This window comes from Nannobrachium achirus, assembly GCF_963921795.1.
Source record: "Nannobrachium achirus genome assembly, chromosome: 12".
Taxonomy (NCBI): Eukaryota; Metazoa; Chordata; class Actinopteri; order Myctophiformes; family Myctophidae; genus Nannobrachium; species Nannobrachium achirus.
Window position 1 is genome coordinate 43,715,752 of NC_137832.1, and position 11,580 is coordinate 43,727,331.

The 11,580-nt window shown below is 38.6% G+C and overlaps 1 protein-coding gene across 1 annotated transcript; it reads left to right on the forward strand.

Moving 5' to 3' along the window:
• Nucleotides 1-5,399: 5,399 nt before the first annotated feature.
• Nucleotides 5,400-8,480, forward strand: plpp5 (phospholipid phosphatase 5). Its single transcript, XM_080738159.1, has 7 exons — nt 5,400-5,506; nt 5,727-5,835; nt 6,993-7,083; nt 7,241-7,304; nt 7,411-7,535; nt 7,726-7,896; nt 8,285-8,480. The coding sequence occupies exons 1-7, from the start codon at nt 5,436-5,438 to the stop codon at nt 8,452-8,454; spliced, it is 801 nt and encodes a 266-aa protein (XP_080594285.1). The 5' UTR covers nt 5,400-5,435; the 3' UTR covers nt 8,455-8,480.
• Nucleotides 8,481-11,580: the final 3,100 nt, after the last annotated feature.

Below are 11,580 nucleotides of genomic sequence, written 5' to 3' on the forward strand. Positions count from 1 at the left end.
CAGAGCCAACCACCCCAACACACACACACACACACACACACACACACACACACACACACACACACGCACACACACAGCGGTCGACACTCCAGACGTGAACTGTCATTCTATTTATCTTGACAAACAGGAGCAGGGGAAGGACAGATTTGTGCAATTTTTTTCTTTCAGGATCACACTACATTCCAACCTTACTTAGACATGGTTTTAATATACTTATGAGTATAGATGATGAATATAATTATATACAGTATCTATGTTTGTTAATGTTTACAGACAGATTATCTCTCACTTCATCTCGGTGAGTGGTGTATTACATTTCTTTAGGTGTTAAACATTACACAGACCTCCTTGTGAATATAGTCCTATTAAGGTGAATTATAATGGTATATAGTAATGGTATGACATTACAGACGTCCTTGTGATTTCGTTTTGTTTTGTTTTTTCCATATCGCCGTTCTCACTTGCCATTGTGTACATAAGTAATTGGCCTCATTATATTGTAAAGTAGCCTACTAAAGAATAGGAGGGATTGAGAGGTGAAGCGAATCAGCGATGATGACAACCTGCAGCCTTGTCACGTTGATTTCTCCAACGAGATTGAAATGCTGAACGCATTTTATTATTTTGTATTTCATTTTTTCACAAGAGGACTAATACATTTTGTTGACTTCGAAGGGTCTGACCATTTCTGTTCCCTTTTTCTCCCTGGCAGTCATTTAACTAGATATAAGCACTTGAAGACAACAGGGGCCCAGCTCATGATCACTGGTGCTGACTGAAGTATTGTTATGAGCCTTAAGGGATCACCTCAGTATAGCGTGATTTATGCTTAGTTGTGCACTTAAGTCGCACACTGAAAACAGCCGATATACAAGCTCACAATGAGTCGCACAATGCTATGTTGTGAGCTTGGAGATCTGCTATTTCCGGTCTGCGGCACAGCGCACATTCAAGTAGAAATCTGCCATACGACTCTGGCTGTAAGAACTACTACCCAGATGCAGTTTAATTTCAGTAATGTTGTGTACTGTGAGCTCCAATGCTTAGTTTCTTTTTCGCCAAATCTTTCTGAAGCACTTTCTCGCGGCTTATCACTACCCAATTTAGGTAGGTCTTACATATACAGAAATGTATATACAAGAAACATATGACAAGTGTAAATGTAAAAAAAAAAATACCTCTTCTCTGTAGTAATGTTGAAATTTAAACTGTGTTGTAACTTACCCTTGGTCAAAGATCCAACCATTGTGAGCGCTTGACATAGTTCTGGGGCATAGTTATGTCCTAAATGCTGTTTTTCACTCAAATTGGAATGACTGCCAACCTAGCTACTGTATAGCCTCTTCTTCCATTCAGTTAACTCCTTCTGTGTCGTCCAAGGTACAACCAAGAGAACACGTCACAACCTTGTTCTGTTTTTCGTTTTGACTGACCTCGAGAGCATCCTCATGGCAAGGTTTTATATAAAGTAGGACACATACCGTTATACAGCACTCCAGTATAATGTAAAAAATAATGTTACAAACTTATGTACAGGGTTTTCAATCCCTTATCTGTCAAAGCCAATGTTTTTGTATTTATTGCACCATATTTTATACCAGTCCATTTTCAGTTTCAAACACCAGTAGAGGAAAGTCTCTCCATCTGTGGTAAAATGGACATAAAAGAAATGTTGGGGAGTTTTAACATGTTTTATGTGTACAGTATGTGTAGTTTATTTTTTCCCCCTTTTGTGTATGTGTAATGATTCCACATTTGGTAACAGGCTACACCAGCTGGTCATAGATCAAGCCACCTTTATTGTGACTTGCTGTATTGGTGTTAAAGCACTATAATGCTATATAGGGCTGTCTTCGACTAAAGAACTTATCAGTAAAGTAGTATTTGTTGGCTAATCGATTTGTTTATTTAATCAACAAACCTGTAACATTTCTGATGTCTACATGCAATAATGCAGAAGGACCTCTTTAAATCTAGTGCATACCATAGTAGATTTTACCGTAGTACATTTTCAACAAAATAATTAATAAGCATGGGATAAAATAACGTACAGTATTCGATTAATCTATGAGCAAAGTCTTGGTTGACTAAGACCGAATCCACCAACAGAATTAGAACGCACCGAACTCAAGAGATCAAATCTACTTGGCGAAATAAGGAATTCTGATGAGATGGCAGCCCTAATGCAATTATATATTGCCATATATTGCCATTACTTTCAGGTTTTGTGCTATATATGTGCCTGGACTCATGGTGGCATCATTGGAGAAAACATTTGTAATCATGCCAGAGTCTGTGCTTTTGATAACTCTGTTAACGTGAATTTGTGTTCTCTGTCTGTAAGGACATTCTTTCTTGGAGACTCCCAAGGTGATTGGTAGTCATAGTCATTATAAACCGGGGTTAAATGATGCCAATCTCTTCAAATAAATTAATTTTCCTAATGCATATTTGACTTATAGGACAAATAACAAAACTAAAATTTACTTGATTTATTTTCTTTATAAGACTAGATTTTGCTCTTACATTTGCCAAATTTACATTCAAGATGAGCAGTGTTGTTTCATACTTAACACAACTCATTATCACCTGGGTGCATTATTAAAGCACTTTTTTACTTATTTGAACAGTTAAACTTGAATTTCCTTTTATTTGACATTCTTTATTTTGTATTTATTCTATTACTTTTGATACAACAGATTCATATGTTCACAATTATTAGACTTTAGGGATTGGGTGAGTGAGGTTACTATATCTGTCATTTAGAAATGAGATCATATGTCTTCAGTCTGACTAACTGGTCTCCAAGCCTTGTCCAAATGCACACAAAGGTGAGCACTATTTTTTCCCAATAAGAGATTATTCAAAGAGGAGTCAGTGGTTCTGCTCATACACAGTGGTTTCTTATCAGGTGGAGAGTCTATACATTTGTCAATTTAATTAAAGACAAATGTGTTTAATTTGTGTATCTGCTTAAATCTTTATTATTATTTTTTATTTTCTTTTTCTTTTTTCTGTTGCAAAGAGATTCTGCATAAACTAACAGCCTGTGTTTTCGCATCGCCAGACCAGGTGAACACATCTTTTGTTCGTTTAGTTTTTTTTGCCTGTCCTTATTTCTTTTCTGCCCTTGCCAGCTGATAAAACGACAGTATTATGCCTAATTTTTCTGTCACGGTGTGCAGCATGATTACATTTACTTAAAAGAGGATCCTGCATTATCCTTGATTGTTTTATTATTTTTATTTTTTTTGATTATTTTCTTTTGTTCATTATTGTGCAGTGGCCATGCTTTTGAGAAGACTGCATGGTGGCTCTCATTTAAGGGATGCTAACAAGCAGAAATATTTTTCTAAATGTCCAGAATTTTGCTAATTTTTTTATGCCCAAAACTGACTGACCCCCTAACCAACCCAGTCCCCAGTCCCCACCCACCCCCCAATGTGTGAACAGTATTTCTCAGTTCACTGTGATAATTTTTCCCCACCTGTGCAGTATCGCTGTCATTTTTTATTGCCATGCTGTCAGAGAACAGCATTGGAAATTAAACAATATTGGTTTCATAAGCACTCATCTCTTTTTATATGTAGTGAAATTGCTTACAGTAATTTGCAATCTAACTGGGGTCATATCTCTCTCTCTCGGTGTTGCTTCGATTAAAACGTGGATGAACACAAAATGCCATGTTGATTACTGTTCAACCTGTGTTATTGCATATTGTAAGACTTGTAAATAGTTTGCATTGAACTTGCATAGGATCATGTTACTGTGGCGTGCTATTTGCCTGTACAATTCTGCTTCTAAATGTGTGTGACTGTTGGGACAACACTCTTTTTGTAGTACATGACTGTCTTTTTATTTGAGACTATTGATTCTGTCCTTTTTTCATTCTAAAGTTGAGTTGAAGGAGTTCAGACATGCCTGAAGTTTGACTTTAATAAAGCTGTACTCTGTCTCAGTGGAAATGTCCCTGTCTTGCTCAATTCATTTAAAACTATTCTTTGAATTAATAGGGAATTTGAAAGGATGGGGTAGATGGTGACCACTAGATGGCGACTCTACAACGGGACTGGTGGCCATTATTTTGATCATTGATCAGTTGGATGGGACATTCAGCTATCGAAATCTGATTTATTTTGTAGCCATGTGCTGCTGTTTCCATGCTTATATATTTTTTATGTTACGTTTTTATTTTACATGTAATATCCTTAGACTACGGTAGGCTTTTATTTTAGTAGGGTCCAGGAAGTTACCTGCTTCCACACAGCGTGTACTGTGCTGTGAGGTGCGTTTCTTCAGTTGTTTGTAGTTTAAACATTTATGCATATTTCACAATAAGGAGGGGGAGTTAAATGAGAGCAAAAATAGAGGATTGTCATAATGCTGAAGCGGTAAAGATATTTAGGGGAACAAAAATAACTAACGAGCCTCTACCTACTGGCAGGAACCTAGGCAGGAACCAAAGCAGGAACCAGGAACCAAGCCAGGAACCCGGAACAAAAAAGCAATGGAGCTCTGATAGAATGTCTGCATGAACCATTTTTATATGCCGTTTACTAATACTTACTGTCGCCTAGAGTAGCTGTATATGGCAATGGCATGGATGTATATCTTTATGTGATAGGTAGGCGTACAGTTCAGTTGAGAGACAGCAAACTATTGTAGACTATGTTTGATTTTTTTTTTAACAGGCGAGCGTGTCTGTGTTATGCTCTTATTGTGTAAATCTCTAACCAGAAGTGGCTCAGCTGTTGGTTTGAAGTGCTTTCACAGACTTGCTCCGTGGCATCAAATCATCATCATCCCACTGTTCTTTATGTCCTCCTCAAACACGGTAGTTACAGGAATGCTACAAATGGAGTGATTTCTGTGTGCAGGCCTGATCCACGTTATCATCACCATTATGTGACTTTACGTGGAGGCAGATAAAGGACATTATTTTAAGGTTAGTAACGTACAGGCCAGACGCCGGGGGGGGGGGGGGATGCTTAAATAATATACACCCAGACCAGATGTCTGTGCAGCTTGACAGATGTTGCTAAAGACAGTAGCTTAGCTGACTTTGTGAGAGATGCTTTTGTTTTAGTAACCAATGTAATTTAATAAATCAAAGCGATGCCTATCATCCTTGTTTTGTGATTTGGCTGGCAGCTCAATGATTAAAAAGCACTACAATTGCATTGTTTCACTTTGTGCCACGTAAAGTCGCTAGCCTATGGTGTCACTATCAGGTGCATTGCTTAATGCTGAGATGACAGGCTTGACAGCATGGTAGTTTAGGTGTGTCAGGTATGTAATGTAGTAAGGTGAGGGTGTAGCATTAGCACAGAAGTAGGCCTACATGAAGTAATGTATTTTTCTTACCCACACCCGTAGGAAAGGGTTCTCTAGAATGAGCATGTTGGCTGTTGACTGAAGTGGACTTGAGAAATAAAATGAAGAGGAAGCTCCTACGTGGGTTCCTCTCTGAGGTATCCATCCGAATGGTGCTTTTGCTTGTGTTCATGTGAGTATGCCCTTTTGTTATAAGTTTCTGTTCTATGATTTCATTATTAAAAATGATCATTATGTTGTTCCAGTGGTAGAATAAGGGTTGATTTATCCATTTGTACTGTAGTTCATAGAATGTACAAGTGTAAACAAATAGACTTGCACACTCTCTTGAGTTACAAATGGATACAAAAGGATGTTACAGTGTGTACTGTATGTATATGTGTTTACCACAGTGTAACGGAGCAGCTTCCTCCATTCAACCGTGAAATCCAGGCGGAGGAGATGTGGTTGTATAAGTTCCATCGTGTGGAAAGGGACCACGTACCTACCTCTCTTATGTTTGTGAGTATTACACACTTGAGTATGATAGCTTTATTTATGTTTCTTGAGTAAATACCAGTCCATATCTATCTGTCAATATATGAATTAATTACATTTACACCAATAAACAGATGAAACTTCTTATTAAAATTAATATGGGTTTATTCCAGAGAGAGTTATATACACATAGCGTGGATTAACGGCTTGCGTCACGTCAGCTGTCATCTTGCTCTGTTTCCAGGGCATCCAGGGTTGTTCTGAGACTTCTGACATTTAGGCATGTTGTGTATAACGACAAAACCATGTGACAGACAACTCGAGGGGAAGATACATGTTAGACAGTCTAACATTGGTGGTACAGGAGTTCTGCAGCACACAGTTCAGTCAGACCCATGGCTGCTTCAAGGACAAGCGAAATCATAATAAATTGTCAAAAACGAAAACAATATGGCTCCTATAGGCACAGGCACTTTTAACCATTTTGACACATAAAAATGGTATGAAATCAGAATCATCCGAGTGCATGTGAGGTTTCTTGATGTCCATATCCTCCTGCTGGCTTCTCTAACAAAACAAGAAAAGTCCATATATTCACATTTATCGGTACAAACACAAATAAGCCATTTATTGACATAGGTTTGAGTAATTTAATCTGTCCTCTCTTCCAGTTCTATTTTTAAATGACATTGGCAAGAAAAGCGATTGTGTGAACTGTAAATCCCACGTCTTTGAGTTTTAGCGAAAGTAAACTGAAGAAAGAGACCGCACACTAGTCACCAAGAAACCTTTATCGCAGCATCCATGTTCACATAAATAGTAGGGTAATCCTAGGGCTGCACGATATATTGTTTCAGCATGTCATTCTATGTACAAATAAATGTGCAATAGTGAGATTGCAAAGAATGCAATGTAATTAAGGAAAACTGGGCGTGTATTGTACTGCTTGTACCTTGTAGTGACAAATAAACCTTCTTGATTCTTCTTTTCTATTGATTGACGCCCGGTCAAAGTTCACCAATGTTGAACTCTCTATTGATGGCTAGTATGCAGACAATTTTTCAGGTATTCTCTCTCAAACTTATCACTGAGTGTGATTATGTAGTTTTGACTATATTTTAAAAAGAGAATTAGTTCTGTTCTCTAACAGAATGTTTATTTTCTTTTTGTCTTTGCACCAGAGTGTGGCGTGTTTCACCCCTCTGATAGTAATCCTGATGTTCACCCTCCTGAAGAGGGTCGAGAGAGGAGACCTCAAGGAAGCATCCCTAGGTAAGGATCATACTGTAATAGCTTTATGGAAATTGTGTTCTACTGTAGCTGTGGAAATAAAGGCACCATTGGCTGAATAGGTACAGTAAGGGAGCCAGGGATGATGGCAAGTCTGAGATTGATTCAGTTCTCTTCTCTGTCTTACTCTCTTTTGCAGCTGTGACTCTGACTCTGGTTTTGAATGGTGTTTTCACCAATGCCATCAAGCTGGTCGTTGGCAGGTGAGTTTCTTCTGGAGCAAGCATGCGTGTAATCTACTGTGTAAGCAGTTGTCTTGCACCAGTGCACCATACAATTCAGAATCATGATGGAATGTCCCTGTCCCAGGCCACGACCAGACTTCTTTTACCGATGTTTCCCAGACGGGCAGATGAACCTGGAGATGCACTGCAGCGGTGACCCGGATGCTGTCATGGAAGGCAGGAAGAGCTTCCCCAGTGGACACTCCTCCTGTAAGAGAGTTCTCTGTTTCTGTTATTTTCGCATGTCAACAGTCATTCACAAAGGAAACAATGGGGTACATAGTATTTTTAAGGGTATATTAGTAGGCTAATAGTTTCAAATGCAAATACGTTTTACCTCCAGGCTGTGCAGGAATTTTCAGTGCTTCCCTATGGATCTCATTGTCTCTCTTTTCCCCAGTTGCCTTTGCTGGGTTGGGTTTCACAGCTCTGTATGTGGGAGGTAAACTGCGGTGCTTCAGTCCAGGGGGCCAAGGCAGGGCATGGCGGCTGTGTGCCTTCCTCACCCCGATACTACTCGCATCCATGATTGCCCTCTCCAGAACCTGTGACTACAAGCACCACTGGCAAGGTGTGAGCCTAAGCACTAAGAGTAAAAAGTGTAGTGCAATAAAAATATGAATTAGTCTTAAATATTCTAAACATAATATGCATACAATTACAAAAAAAAGCCTTATGAAGCTTACCTTAATAATGAGAACACACAGTTTGAACTAGTGATGGGCATTCTGATTCTCTTTGAGGAGGCAGTTTGCTTGTGCATTAACATAATATAATGGTATAAGCATTCTGGCTTCAACTAAACGTATGCAACTAATGAATCCTTTCACTGAAAATAACCATTTCAGCTCTACTTGGACCATCTTCTAGCTAGGCACAAATAATACAAAATAGGTAATTTCACAGTGCTCAGATGAATAATGATATGATTGTTCTGTTCTTCTGTCCCCTTCGTGTAGATGTTTTGGTAGGGTCTATGCTAGGATTTGCATTCGCTTGGTTGTGCTACAGACAGCACTATCCACCGCTACAGGACGCCGACTGCCACAGGCCTCTACGTCACAGAGAGACTGTACCCGCTGCACAGGAACGCAAGTTGGCCAACTCCAATTACATATTGCCCCTGTAGGAAGCACTGTAACTGGACTGCTTAGCAGTTTTTGTGTAATTTGTAATAGGCCACTCCACAATTTGCCCACTTACTTTACTGTACAGAACTTCAGATATACACAACCGCTAACCAGCTCAACAAAACACTAGACCAGGGGGTCTTCAACGGGGAGCCGGGACCCCTAAGGGGTCCTCAGAGTTACTACAGGGGTCCTCCAAATCTTTCAATTCTTTTTATATTAACAACTTGAACCCTAGTGTCCATATTCTGAGAACTGTAGCCAAAAATAGCAGATCTACAAGCTCAACGCCTCGCGCTGCGAGGCACTGTGTGCTTGTCGATCGGCTATTTTTGACAAAGAGATTTGGTGTAGAAGGGGAAAAAGAGCAGACTAAGTACAGAGTAAAAGGTCAGGTTTATTAAGTATTGACGGCTCAAGTGATTAAGTATCTGAAAACACAAATTGACATGAATCCAAAATACACTGATGATTGTGCTGTCAAACGATGAAACTATATGGAATCTATGAACACAACAGGTTGTGGGGGTCCCTGATTCATCTCTCTCTTAACTAAGGGGTCCTTGGCCTGAAAACGTTGAAGACCCTTGCACTGGACAAATAGCTCACTGCCTTTTGGTTTCTTAATAACCTCTTGTATAACAGTTCCTTAACCAAAGGCACTGCTTGAGTTTTTCCAAATTGTATCTGTTCTCGAAGACCAGGGTAGAAATAGATCTGATTTGTCTTGGTTTTCTTTTTCTTTTCTTTTTTTTTTAAACCTTTTTCTTGTTTGTTTAAGAAATGATTGATGTAAAGTTTTTTGTGCAGACTAACCGTATCTACATACAACCCGTCTTTGGTTGCAATTGCATCATATAGAATACATATCTTGGGCACTTGCCACTCTTCCTATCTAGTGCTTTAAATATCTGTCTTCCTAAAGCACATTATGAATGTCACCAAAATTCCATTAACACATTTTTGGAGTATCTCTTTTTGCAAAGCCTTCTGTGCTTGGTTTTTACTTGCACAAGTATGATCATCGACATTAACTAGGCTGAAAATTGGGTAATACTTTAACAGGAAAATAATGGTAGTCTCAGGCTTTGGCCTGGTTCTATTACTGCAACCTAGATCTTTCTCCTAACCTATTCAAGCCCTTTTGAAGTGCAGACTATTGTCACTTTCCCACTGCATACTAGTACCAGCTGCATTATATCAGGTGGTTGGGGGTAACATCATTCAGTAGGCAGGAGTAGATTGTTGGGAGCTGAAATAGAATCAGACCCCTCTGTTGAAACTGTGTGGGGTTGGTCTTGACTGTAAAGGCCTAACCCCTCCTGGTATGTGGTGCTAACTTTCCACTGCTGCTGAGGTTTTATATCCTGTTCGTAGAAAATGTATTCTCAGCACTTAAGGGAAGGGTTTTTTCCTGCTATTTATGTCTCTGGGTGTCTGTGTGCTGTTTCTTACTGTCAACAGCTTGATGGACAGACAAAGCCACAGAACAGATGATGGTTTAGTTTGTTCATCTTTTTTGTGTTTCACTTTTTGTCCGGGTCATTCCTTTTTTCCGGATGGTCTTACACAGGAACTGGGGGGGAAAAGCAGACATTGTCCTGTGTCGATCCACATAAAGCCTTGATGGATCGAAGCACTTTGTTTATTGCTGTGAATTGAGCATAAGCAATCAGATCACAGTGGCTTTAGACCAAATGTTTTGGCAGAAACAACAGACTACTTTGTGCCTTTGTTTATTGCATTGCGCAGTGGTCCTCTGTTAACCAATTATTGACCATATTTAACCCTAGCATGACATAGAGCAAAATGGCTGCCACGTGAATATGGTCAATGAACTATACACTGCTCATGGTGGGGAATATTTTCTTGAAACTTTACACTTTTACAGTATGTTGTAGAAATTACTTGGGTCAATATCTTAGCTCATGATTGTTGTGCAGTCTATTTATGTTTTAATATGTCTGGATATAGATTATGTTTAAAATAAAATATGCTGCCTTTTATTATTTACCTCAAATGTTTTTCAGTTTTTTTCTCTATAGATTTAAATTATGTTTTGTTTGGTGTTTGATGGGTACAAATGTTTCCAGTTAAGGGGACAAAGCCACAATGCATAACTGAGCGAACTGCAGTTGAGAAACTGAATAAGAAACAATCTTTTACAGATCATTGAGACCAATATTTTATGTCTGGATTTTATGTTGCATAATGCACAAGTCACTAAAAGTGCTATATTTAATTTGTTTCTTTTTTTCTCTTCTTTTTCTTTCTTATTTTTTGGCATGCCGGAATTAACTTGAATTATTGAATTATTTACATGTGTACCCCAATGTGAAAATAGTATTTAACGTTTAAAAGAAATGCAATCTTTCACAATTTGGGGTAATTGTTATACATAAAATACCTATTGCACTCCACTGCTCTTTGAGTAAATACTATAGATGATGTCATCATGCATGCTCCACTGGTAAAGTATAGTACTCTTAATAGGTCATCATCATGCCTGACCTTGGTATCTATGGGCCCTAAAGCAACTCCTCCATTTCTCTGGTGTGATTTTATTTTTTCCATATCTATTTCTTTCTTTCAGATCTGAAGGTAGGGTTGTTGTTGTTGTTAACATCCCCAATTAATCATCATGTTTTCTTTTAGATTTGCTACGGTAGTCAGGGATTTTTAAAAATGTGAAGCTAGTGCTTTGTCGTGCTGATTACCATAGCTTATTGGACACTTATGCCTGATTTGTACATGGTTGCTCACCGTATCACACACCCAAAAATACACCTACAAGTTCACAATGTATTGGGCTGCAAAACGTGAGCTTGTAGATCGGCTATTTTGGCTGTGCAACAGCAACGTGCAACTAATTAAATCAACCTTAATGACTGCTCCTGTGGACACAGTATCCTGATTGTACATGTGATGCTTTTCATGAAACTTGGTGTTTCTAAATAAACTTCTCAAATCTTTGCATAGTCAGTTTGCTTGTTATGAACCCTGATATGGCTTATGATCATATAGCATGTGGTAAAATATATAGTCTTTTCATGTCTATTTCCTGCTCATTCACTGAACTGTAATCAAGTTTGCCCTGTGGACCTTTTGCTATCATTTCAAATTGA